Source organism: Ursus americanus, chromosome 13 (assembly GCF_024610735.1).
Source record: "Ursus americanus isolate L20-20 chromosome 13, mUrsAme1.1.p, whole genome shotgun sequence".
Taxonomy (NCBI): domain Eukaryota; kingdom Metazoa; phylum Chordata; class Mammalia; order Carnivora; family Ursidae; genus Ursus; species Ursus americanus.
Window position 1 is genome coordinate 4,584,801 of NC_142139.1, and position 12,713 is coordinate 4,597,513.

The following is a 12,713-nucleotide window of genomic DNA, read 5'->3' on the forward strand; positions in this document are numbered from 1 at the left end:
TGTACATGTTTTGTTTCCTTTCTGAAAAAAAGAGTTTAAAAACTTTAATGCCTTCTTCGAAATGCCTGAAAAGGTGGGTATATATTCCCTTCATCACCTGCTCTCCATGTGCCTATTTAAATAGAATATCTTGCCCCAGCTATAACAGTATATGTGATAATGATAATCTTGAAGACTTATTAAAGAATAATGTGAGATTGGAGGTGAGATTAGAGGTCGTCCCATGAACACGAAATAATTATAATAAAGAAATGTTCTGCATTTCAAGTAGTGTTTTCTTCAGCTGCTATCTCTAAAATTAGTGTTTATCAGGATTTAGCAGGGAAACTTCAGGAGTAATGGTGATATTTATATCAGGGGCCAGGAAGAAAATGTTACCTTCCCTTATCACACCCTTAAAGTTTAAAGGTTAGCAAACCTTTTTCATGGCTAAAATGCGAACTTCTGCTGGTAGCTGTGTGTGCTGATGTAATCAGTATTATGCTCTGTGTCTCCGTACTCCTGATTCCCGTGTGAGCAAACTTCAAGTCACTACTCACATTCTTCTTTCTAAACATAGGGGTTGGTGGAACTAATTAGCACTGTCACCTAGAGGCACATATCGTGTAAAGAGAGTACTGAAAATAAATACAATAAAAGCTTGTTGAACTTCTACTCATTACTTTATGTTTATTACCGGGAGATCAGCAATCCCATTCAGTAAGGTGGCCAGCCTTTGAAATGAAACAGATTTAAATTTGAATTCCAGTTTGGTACTTACTGACTGTGTGGTCTTAGGTAACTTTCTGAACCTTTCTATGCCTGAGTTTCATTGGCTGTTAAATAAGAATAATACATATTCTTCAAGAATTTTTCAGAAGATTAAATGTGATTATAAAACATGAAATATGTCACCAAATAATATGTCCCATAAATAGTAGCTACCGTCATTAATATACAATTAGAGGTCTTGTTTTTAATGGAAAGAGTTTGGCAACCCATTCAAATTAAATTTCTTTCAGTTTGATCTGGCAGTGTGATTTATGATGTTTTAAAGATTTCATTTATTTCTTTATTTTAGAGAGAGAGTGAACAGAGGGAGAGGAAGAGGGAAAGAATCTCAAGAAGATTCCACGCTGAGCACAGAGACTGACGTGGGGCTCGATGGACCTGAGCTGAAACCCAGAGTCCGATGTTCATCCACCTGAGCCACCTCGGCGCCCCATTAATGATTTTTTTAAATGGTGGTGGTGGTGGTGATGGTGTACGTGTGTTCATATGTGGGGGAGGGCTGGTGAGGTGGGGGTTTAAAAGGAAAGGTCACGTGACCTGGAGTGTGTCTGCAGATTTTTTTGATAGACCTGTTCCCTTCTCTCTCCTCTGAGTACTTTCAGCTTTATTGTGTTTTTAAAATGAATATACCATGGCTTGTTTGAATTAAGCTGCCAGTAAAACGTTTGTCTGTGGAACTCCTCTGACAGAATTGCTCACCGCAAATATTTGCATTAAGGTCATGACAATTGCATTTCACTGGGCAGTGAATGCTTCAGGAGTGGACATAGGCCCCAATTCTGGCCAATGGGGAGGGTTTGCTCACTGCTAAGGAAGAGACACAGGAGGAGATGATGTCTGTTGGTTGTCTGCGGATGCCTCACTGGAGGTGAGGTGTGTAGGGACTGTGACCAGCTTGCCTGTGAGCAGAAGACCAAGCCAGCGTGTGGAAAGGGCACAGAAGCAGAGCCAAAAGTCCTTCCTTTGAATATTTTGTTATGTAAAACACTGAATTTCTCTATTGTTTAGGCCATTTTGAGTTGGGATCCTGTCACTTAGAGTCAAAAGCATCCTAATGGTCCCAGCTTGAAAACTTTTAATTTGAATATGTAATATGAAATGAAATAGGGATTTGAATTCCTCTCCTGGATTAAATAATTCCTGAAAAACTTTTGAACCTCTCAGATTTAACACTCTTCACGGAGTTCCTAAGCAGTTACAAGGCCGGATGAAGAAATCAGCTCTAGGCATCAGGACCCATCAGGTCCTTGAAGGGCTCACGTGTCACTCATGCATTTAACATTTCTTAATGACATTGTCTGTGGAATGCCTGGTTTCTTTTAGGCCCATCTCATTTCTTTCAGGCTCTTTAATTTGCATATCTACACTGAGGAATTCTTCTCCAGTGGATTCCTGACTCCTTCCTCTTTAAAACTGGAAACTTCTCCAGGAGAGTCCAGATGGCACCTCAGTCAATTAACTTTGAGAATCGCACTCCAGTTTGGCACTTGGGGTGAGGGGTACGTGGAGAGCACTGATATATGATCCGGTTAAGATAGTTAACGTGCTGAGTAAATACAAGTGTAACACTTTACACTGCAGACCATTTGACTTAAACTATGTCTTCAAAAATTCTTAGTGATTTCATTTGCTCTCCTGGTTAATTCTGCCCCAGCGCCGAGACCTGATACTCTTGTGACACTGTGGAGCTATCGGAAGTAGCAGCTGATTTACCAAACGGTAAACCCTCTTGAGCCCCAAGGGCATCCTGCCAAAAGACGACTTGAGATTTGCTGCTCCATTTTTAGTACATGGGCTGGGTTTCTTGATACAATGCTTGAGTGCGTCAGCGGCATGAGGCTTTTCGCTTTTAAATATTTTTAATTAAGATGATCTTCATAAGTCAGTTTGATTTTAGAATTAAGACAACTGCAGATTCAGATGATTTATTCCTTTAGGATTCACCTCTTTCTAGAAGCATTCTTGGATAAGCCAGACTTCCTCATCATTGTACGTACAGTCTGTACTCTTTGTACTCACTTTGGCCTCATTATCTGGCTATTTCTTGCTGATATTTTTCCCCCTCTGCAATTAGGTGTAAACTCTGCTAGGTCACAGAAAATAGCTGCTTCCTTTACGGTATTGAGTAAATATATGTAGTGTATTAGTCAAAGGTTATAGGATCACGAACCAATTATAATGCCATTATTCAATTCATGGCAGCAAATTAGCAAAATAGACTACACAAATGGGAGGAGAGTGCTTCCATTTCACACTAGGAATACACTGTGTTTTATAGATCATAAAATGTAATAAATATTTACTGAATGAATGCATTTTATAGAATACAGAATTATGGAATTGGGATGGATGCCAAAGAAATCACTCTGTGGCCCTCTATTTTTAAAGCAAATTACCCCAGACTGAAGAAACCTTATCTAGTTTTAAAAGACCGCAGCTTGCACAATGAATCATCCCAACATTTTGAAGCCCTTACTCTTAGGATACTTTCTTTACAGCCTCTCCTGGATGGTGGGGAAATTGATGACACAATTCTGCTCAGACACAGAAAAACTTCCAAGTTTCCCAAAGTGAAGAAAAGAAAAAGTGGGAGAAAAACAGAGAACGAGGGGAGAAAAGTTCCAGACAGACGACCAGCTGCCGAGGCTGCAATACATTTTTTGGTGTCAGATATTTATCTTCCGCTCTGAAGGTCTTTTTTCTTTTCTTCTTCTTCTTTTTTTTTTTTCCTCCCAAGGATATGGAAACAGGGCCCAGCAATAGGGAGGTTAGTGGAAGGTTTTTGTTCTATAGTGCACTGAAATTATTTCCTTATGGCTAAAGAAAGGCGGCCTATTCTTTTGCTAAAAAAAAAATAAATAAATAAAGGAGCATGTGTAACTGTGTGGAGAAGAATACTTAGGTTTGGTAATTTCCTTTAAAAAAAAAGTTATAACTTACTCTGAAGGAATACAGTAGCTTTATATAAAAGATTATCAACCAGAATACATAGTCCTGGATATTTTAGCCCCATGGACTTCAACTTTCTGGATTGAGGCCCAATGAAAATATCTTCCTTATGGGTTGAGAAGGAATGGTCTGAACTATTTATTTTAGCTATTTAGAGGTATGCATGATTTTTTATTAAGCCAGCCACATTCTATTTTAATACTTGGTTGTTCTCCCCAGTGTGATAACTCTGATTAGGACCTAAGATGGCATATTTTCATTTAACATTTTAGATGGTCCTTTATTTCTTCCAGGAAATGAACAGTTCAGTTCAACTAAAACAGAAAAGCCACACTGTGTTGTCTTTAGGTCACAGCTCAATAACCTTAGAAACAACTTACTCTTTCTCCTTTGGGACCTGCGGGGCCATGGGGTCCCATAGGGCCATCTGTACCCTGAAAAAAAAGATAAAAATAATTTGAGACATAGCCCAAGGGCCATAAGAAAAGCAGTTATAACTTATCCTGGACTTTTCCCGGGTGAATGATGCCTTCGACTTAGAGTGTCAGTAAGACGACTCATCTCCTTCCAAAGACCTTTATACTTGATTCTTTCAGGCCAGCGGTTTTCAAGAAACTCACGCAAAAAGGATGAGTTACATAAGTGCATATTTCAACGAAGGGCACACAGGAAAAGCTGGAAGTCATATGTAATTATATACCTCCTCCCTGACTTCACAGAATATCTTCAGGAGAGAAATGGAGTTGTTTCCCTTCATCTCACTTCTCCAAGGCCATTCCCCACCCACTTTCACGCCCAAGCTCCTGGGCCACGACGCCTTGTTTTCAGCTGGTTAAGAGGCTTCAACAGTTACACAAGTGGAAAAGAACATGAAATAAACGAGAACAGTGTTGAACTGTGCAAACCAAACTTCCTTGGCTCTGCGGGGAGTAGCAGGGGGCTTAGAGGGAAGGAATTATTCTCACAGGCTCTGCTGCGGCTTACAGGGCACAAACCGGCAGCGGCTGATTTAATGGCGTAATTGCCCTCTGGCCTCCAGGTTCAGGATTAGGATTTCTGTCTCAGACTGAATGGATATGGGAACACTAGGTCCAGTGAAAATAATGACTGCCTGAAGCAGGTTTTTAGAATTGAAGAGCTTGGAATTTCTTTTTGATTCTTAAACATGTAGCAAGGACTTCAAGTAATTTGCTCATTTTCAGGAAGACTGCGCTTATTTGCAAAGACTGTCCTAATATTTGCAAACGTAGGAACTATTCCGGCACAGGTTTTTAACATCGTCTTCCTATTTACGTTCTGCGGTTCTTGTTTCTTCTATCAGAGCTCTGCGCTGTGAAATCATTGAGGGCTTCAACTCATTCTGATGTTGGTGAATTCTCGGCACCTTATCTGATCTTTCTCTTACTGCCTGAACTCGAAGTTCATCTTCAGAAGACTTCTAGATACTGATTATCTGTAGCTGACATTTAAGAGATGGGGTTGTTAAGAACCAAAGAAAAGAGACAAAATGACAGAAGACAGACAGGTCATTTCCATGGACAGAGATTTAAAAGTTAGTGTCAAGGAAGAAGTTACCTTTTCCATACGGACAGAAGCATCAAAGGAAGAGCAAGTTCAGATAAATTCACATTATTTTGATCCCTTCAGAGGAACTTGCTCATGGAACCGTAGGAAATGTCCATTAGTTATGGGGGAATTTGTCTGGGATTCTAGGACAGTGAGGCTAGTTAGACTGGTCATTCTTGACGCCTAGCAAGTTCTCCAGACTGGCACTCGGGCTTCAGAAGGATGTCCTGCCATTTAGGCTGTGAGGCAATCAGAGCTGCAGGCTCCGCTCTGCCACGTTTCCCTTTTGTACCAGATCTTTGTACACCTTCTCCCTTCACTCCAGTCTTATGTCCCCCTCATCACTTGATGGGAGTACATGGGGCAAGACAGTCTGTCCCGAAGCACAAATTCATAGCCACAAAACATGTTGGAGCAAGATGAGGTGCTGACTCACCCGGGATCCTGGCTTTCCGTCTAAGCCAGATGCTCCCTGTGTATTTGGTTGGTAGCAGGGTTGGTGGGTATAACACGAAGGACAAGAACAGAGATTAGTATGAGGTGCTGATGAACAAATGTAACGCTTCAAACAACATCATACACAGTCACAGGGTTCTGGGATGAATATCAGATCGCTACAAATTGTTAGTTTCAAAAAAAAAAACACGTGACAATAAACACCCCACAGATGATGGCATTTTAATGACATTTCCATTCGACAAACTCTTATTTAGAAATCAAGTTTATAAAGTGGGCTTTAAAGTAGTTTCTGGTAACACTCACAGACTGCTAATTTCCATGTGATACACATTTTCTAAAGACTATACTATTGACAATACATTTCTTTAGGTTTTGAAAAAAACATAATGGCCAATATTCTAAGAAAGGGCTCATTAGAATAATCAATCAAAGATAGCATTTCAGAGAAGAAAAAGACTCTAGCTTTTCTTGCTAAAACAGCACTTATGCATAACAAATGCAGAATTTCACCATGCCAAAATGACTCTGGATTTTACATGAACAATTCTCATTGTTTTCTGGGTTTTCTTACTGTGTTCACATTAGTTACCACTAGAGGGACTTCTAGGAACAGGAAAAAGCAGGAAAATTTTCGTGAGTCCACAAACAAAAAATAACTGTCCCAAACAAAATTGTTCCTCAATTCACTTCGAACAATCATTGCATCAAAGTCTGAAGGGGAGATGCTTTAAAAATATAATGTTATTCTCAGGCAATGCATGCTTTTTTTTTTTTTTGCCTTGAACTCCAAGCTATGTATAGTGTATTATTAAAATATGACATTTTCAATGCTTGTTTCAAGAATAAGCACAATTACTTCTTTGAATATGTCTTTTGTATCTCAAAACTCAAATACTGATTTATAGTACTTTAAAAATATTGATTAAATCAAGGAGTATTTAAGAAAGACGATACACTAGCCCTATAAATTCTCTTGGCAACGTTGCAGAACTATGTTCCCATTTTATGCTTCAGATACAGTTAATAATAAAAAATGGGAGAAAAAAATCTATTCCAGCTGCAAACTCTACCAATAATGCTATACCATATCTACTTGAGTGTTTTTAGTTTTTATTTTACAATTTCTTCTGTATAGTTCTATTATGAGTCAGACTATAATTGCAAAATGCACCTTTAGTTAGCAATTATTAGAATTCTAAAAAATCTGTGTTGTTGTTTAATGCTAACATATGTAGAGCTTTTGGCTAAATGTTGCATAGAAATTATCACTACCTCTAAATCTGAAGTTAGGGAAAACTTTAAAGAAATCAGATTGAGGGTTTAATAAAACAGAAACCCAAACTTTTTTTTGCCTTTTGATACTTTGTTCAGAGTCACCATTATTATAGCATTTAAAAACAAATAGGGAGATGGCAAAATTTTGTACTGATAGTATAAGATTATATTTGCCTGGAATGCAAATTATGACTCACATATGTTACAGAGGTTTTGTGCCTTTAGTCCATTGGTCTAATTGGTGTGATTTAACCTATACTCTAATACACGGCTTATATCATTCATTCAGTAAACAAGTACATACTGAACACCACTATGTGTCTGATCCATGTGAGGCACTGGCTGTCGAGTAGAATACTTTAGAACTTAAACTACCAACATTTTTTAATATGTTAAAATATGTGTATAAACTGTTTTCTACCAATTTTATGTCGTATTTTGATAATGTAATCTATCATGTTCTTTACTGACTTTTATCTGCATTCACTGAATAGTTAGCATGTTAAAACCTTGAAACTAAAACCTCATATTTAGGGGCGCCTGGGTGGCACAGCGGTTGGGCGTCTGCCTTCTGCTCAGGGCGTGATCCCGGCGTTATGGGATCGAGCCCCGCATCAGGCTCCTCCGCTATGAGCCTGCTTCTTCCTCTCCCACTCCCCCTGCTTGTGTTCCCTCTCTCGCTGGCTGTCTCTCTCTCTGTCGAATGAATAAATAAAATCTTTAAAAAAAAAAAAACCTCATATTTAACAATTATTTTTAAAAATCTCTTTTTAGCTGTGGGAAGAAGACTGGCATAAAGTGCATGGAAGATGAAAATTCCCTTTTCACTAAAAATAAAAATCTCAAGAAAAAAAATCTCAGAACTACTGCAAAATACTTCTTCCATCCTGTCCACTGTTGCCAAAAGAGCCATGTAAGAGGGCATTTTCAAAACAAACAACACAAAACATTTAGACCACGATTTGACTGATTAACGTGAGGAGCCACAGCACTGACCTCACACCATCAGCAATGGCCAATTGCATACCTGCCACCCAACAGAGGGCTACAATTTTTGGTATCAAAAGAGAAAAAAAAATTGAGGGAGGATTCTGAACTGCACTAAATTATAAAAATATTTGGCAGAAATTATGACACAATCAGCACAATGCTTTTTTTTTTTTTTTAAGCGCAGGGTGATGGGAGAAGAATCATCCATCTTTAAAGAGGAAGGTTGGCATGTATGTAATTGAACGACAGAACACTTACAGCATCGTTTGTCATGGGGTCTTCCTCTGACACAAGAGCAGGCATCAAACAAAACTGGGCTGAGCTCTGCTCTAACAGCATATGTTTTCCAATCACAGAAATCTCAAATGTCAGATCGCCACCAAGTAAGCCAGAGTTGTTACTTAGGGTAGAAAGCAAAGTCTGAGATTTGCACTGAAATGGAAAGTTTTCTTTACTTACTGGAAGACCAAGGGGTCCTCTGTCACCCTTTTGACCTGGTTCACCCTTCAATCCTTTAACACCATTTAACCCTGGTTCACCCTAAATGCAAAAGCAAATGCCAATTTTGGTTGCTATCATGGGTGTTTCAACTGCGAGAGAAGACAGCCAGTCTCTGAAATGGTTGCAGATTCCAGTTCTAGGTAACAGCAGAGTCGGGCTACACTTGTCTTGCATCCGTTCAAAAGTCATTTCAGACATTTTAAAAAATTAATAAACTGAAATTGACAAATAATATTCCAGGAAGCAAAACTCCTGAGCAAGTGTACTCCTTACAACTGAAATGGGTATGACTGAGTTCCACAGTTTTCAGTTCTACATCAAAGAAACTGGTGTTACGCTACCTTGTTCTCGCCAAGCAAATCAAAGACAGAGTGGAGGATGTTGAAGGAGGTTCAGTAGGAAAACCCACTCTGCTGGAATGAAAAACTGGAATATGCAGGACAGTGTTATATACAGATATTTTAAGCCTTTAAGCATTTTGCCCTGGGGAATGAGCTCAAAATGTAGCAGCTGATGTTTGAAGTACTGCCATTTAGTGAGTCCTCATTCACGGACATTGCCAAGTCAGATCCCTACATGGATTAATGCACAGCATAGACAACAAATAGCCAATCCCAGAAGAGAATATGAAGACTACTGTGCTTAAATGCAGTTTCACTAACTGTCTGTCTGTCCAATGCTAAAATAAAGGAGGCTGGAATTTAACCTCAGGTGACATTACAAAAGTCACAGTAAGTGAGAAATTCTCTTGACTCTGATATTTAAAAACCTAAGAATACAGTACAACTGTTTTCTATCAGCAGCACCATGTTAGAAATAAGAGTTCTGGCCTGTTCACGTTTCAACTTTTAAGTAAAGGCATTAATTTCATCACAAAAATCTGGAAAGATCTATGAAAGGAAGATGCAGTCCCAAATGCCCTATAGAGTCTCGCTGGGTAGGAGCAGGAGTGGGGAGAGAGTGTGCTTACATGGCAGGAGGAATTACTAACCTGGGCAACATTTTCCCCATTTGTTTGATTAATGAAAGTCAGTGTGATGTTTGTTAAACACAGAGTCCGGGGAGCCACTTAGCATTCGAACTTCCAAAGGGTCACAAAGTAATGAACACACTGGCATGGCCTAGTGGGTTGTGGGGATTCTGAAGGTAGGATGTTTGCAGTGCTACCACAATAGGAAGTCCACATGTGCTGTGGTGGGTAAGTGTGATCCTGGGAATGTCCCAGAGCTAAAGGCAATGTGAGGTTAAAGCCAAGGCTCAAGAGTCAACTTGAGTTAATTGGTCTCAACTTGAGACTGATGGCTTTGCACGTGTGTGGACTTTCAGCTAAAGGTCTTGAGATGATGAACAGGCAGGGCTGCCTTGCTGGGCCATGAAGTTCTGTGGTGAGGAATCATACATTGGCATGAGTGGGCATTAACTTAGAAGGTGAATTTATAAACAATTAAATGTAGTGGCAGAAAGACCAAATCTCAACTCTGGACCTAAGTTCTAGTCCCAGATCAGTCATTTAATTAGCAGTGTAACTCAGGGAAAATAATCTAAATTTCATGGGCCTATAGTTTATCACCTGTAAAATCAAGGAATGAGCACAGGTAATCTACAAGGTCTTTTCAACTTTACAATTTTCTGAAATCTATGATTTAAGTGGTGCCTTGAAACCCAAGGAGAAGCCCAGAATAGGAACTACTGATTTAGTTCAGAGCGGGAAAAGGGACCCAGAGAGGTTTAGATAACAACCAAGACCACAAAGCTGATAGATGGGCTCTCTCTTCTGAACCCAGAAAACAATGCCCTTACCCCAAACTAGAATCCACACTTCTGAGACACTGTCACTCACTGGCCCTCCGAGAAGATAGGGTGTTCTATGAAGAATAAAGAGATGTGAACTCTTCCTATTCTTAAGTGAGTCACCTGTCTGACCCCAGAAATGAAACTTAGGTTTCTGGGTTCAGACCAATACTTCTACACTCCTAAAGCTGGGTGGGCCAATGGGAGCCCCTAGAGGAGAGGGTGGACTGAATCTAAACTTTCCGATTTCCAGCTCTTGCATTTATGTGTTCCCCTACCCCTCACCATTTAAACGTACCAACTCACTATCGAGGAGCTTTCAAGAGTGCTTTAACCTTCTCTCATGCATTTTTTCCCCTGAATTCTTAAATTCAGAACAAAGCAACAAATCACGAGATACTAACAACTGACATTTTCTGGGTGTTTTATCGACAACTGCACCAGATATTTTGCTTAAGTATCTTATAAATATACCTCATTGAATTATCACAACACTAGGAGGTAAGTTGCCTAGTTGAGTAAGCGAAGGATCAGAGCAGGTAAATAGTCTGCCCAAGGTGACACAGCCTGTCAGTAGCAAAGCTGAGATTAGAACATAGGAATTTACTACATATGGTCTCTAGAAGAAGGAACCTTTCTTTTAGGGCTTTTAGGGCTCATTTTAATCTTCCAAAATGTCTTCTTGGTCTACACAAAAGCAAAGAACAGGTGCAAACCATCCTTACAACATAAACTGCACTAATTCTGACAAGGAGGGGTATTCTCTATTGTTCTTTTGTTAATCCAGAGTATAAAATACATGTAAGTGATGTAATCTTCTCTTCACTAGAGCACACCTGATCCACCCCACCCCATTCTAGACCAGTGATCTCTGGGGGAGTACAAAATTAAGATGTTGGATAGTCAAAGCATTTATATGACAAACAAGGAGTATCAATAACATCTGAATCTGCAACCAACAATACATAATAAGAAAGAGCATCTGGACTAGTCTGAGAATCTCATCAGATTTACTTCTAAATGGTTATTTTGAGTGTATTATGATTAGTAGCTTAAGAAACTTACATAGTGTCATGGAAAAAGCAAAATGAGGAATAATTCATCTCCAGGTGATATCACTTAAATTTGTTGTAAGTCATTCTGTGTTGTGAGATTTAAACATCTGGATACTTAAAGGCTTAAAGATTATCAACATTACTTGACAGATAAATAAGACAGGACAGACATGCTTCCGTCATGCTTCTCCATGATTAACAGGGAAACAGAAATCAAATAATCAAGGGATTTTTTGGATTACCTTTGGTCCGGGAAGTCCATGGGGTCCCTGAAAATGAAAAACACAGATTTTAATTACGAATTGATTCACTATTTCCTAGCAGAAGTGATTATTGTATAGAGTAACCAAAGAGATATAAAACAAAAACCCTCCTGTTTGAGCTACAGCTAGAGGCAGACCAGTGAATGCTAACACCTAGTGAAACCTCCTTTTAGCTCTCGGATTGTTCTGTAATTGGAAACTCATTAACGGCAGTTCTTTCTGCTAAATAGCTGTGAGAGGGAGGGAGAAATCTGCCAGGGATATATGGAAGAAAGAATTCTTTTTAAGTATTGTGAAACCACACTACTCCTATTTCTCAAATCTACATTTTAGTAAAATGTAGGTGGAAAAGGTGAAACACGTTATTAGTTTATATGGAATAGAGGTAGGTCTTAAAATACAGAAATTAGCCAAAGAAAAGTTCCAGACTTTAAGTACCAGTGACTAGGAAACCTTTTGCATTATTGAGTCCTCTAGACCCAAGAGGAATCTAAAGGAAGAAGGAATGAGGAGATGACAGTCAAGTTTGGAACGCTGTTGCAATTTAATTAATTTAACTAATTAATTTAAGACTAAGGAAAGATTCTAATACAGGAGCACTAAGCATTATTAGTTAGAATGCACTTGTTCTTACAAAGATGAATTCTTCAAGGCTCTCACAACAGTTGTTTACCAATGGAAAGAAGTTATAACGCATACATGAATCAGGGCTTTTCCCCTGTATTTTGTGGAAAATCTAACTATAGAGACTAATTTCCAACCTAAATTACCTAAAGCTTACTGTGGATTGCTTTAAACTTTTCAAGTGATTTAAATGAACTTTTTGGAGAGAGGAGTATTTAAATACCCAACAGCGAAATCATACAACAGTATGAAAAAGGTTTTTTTATCAAGCAATATGCAGATATTTGTTACATATTTAACATAATATGTAATATTATGTTGAGTTATCAAAATATTGGAATAATATTTTCCCTTTAGGTAAGTGGTGGATAAGCATTTTCAGGAAATGGCTGTTAATTTATCAAGTAGTCTTGTTTTAGTAATGGTGTAAAATCCCTTTAAACTAATTAATTTTATATGAACAGAATAT

The 12,713-nt window shown here is 38.7% G+C and overlaps 1 protein-coding gene across 1 annotated transcript in view; it reads right to left on the bottom strand.

The window, feature by feature from the left end:
• The window catches only part of LOC123793370 (uncharacterized), a 152,971-nt gene that overhangs the window by 17,839 nt on the left and 122,419 nt on the right, over positions 1–12,713 (bottom strand). The window contains exons 25-28 of the mRNA XM_087866349.1: positions 11,600–11,626; positions 8,470–8,550; positions 5,723–5,758; positions 4,101–4,154 (exon numbers count right to left, since the gene is read on the bottom strand). Coding sequence (XP_087722475.1) covers positions 4,101–4,154; positions 5,723–5,758; positions 8,470–8,550; positions 11,600–11,626 — 198 coding nt within the window. The remainder of the gene's footprint in view (positions 1–4,100; positions 4,155–5,722; positions 5,759–8,469; positions 8,551–11,599; positions 11,627–12,713) is intronic.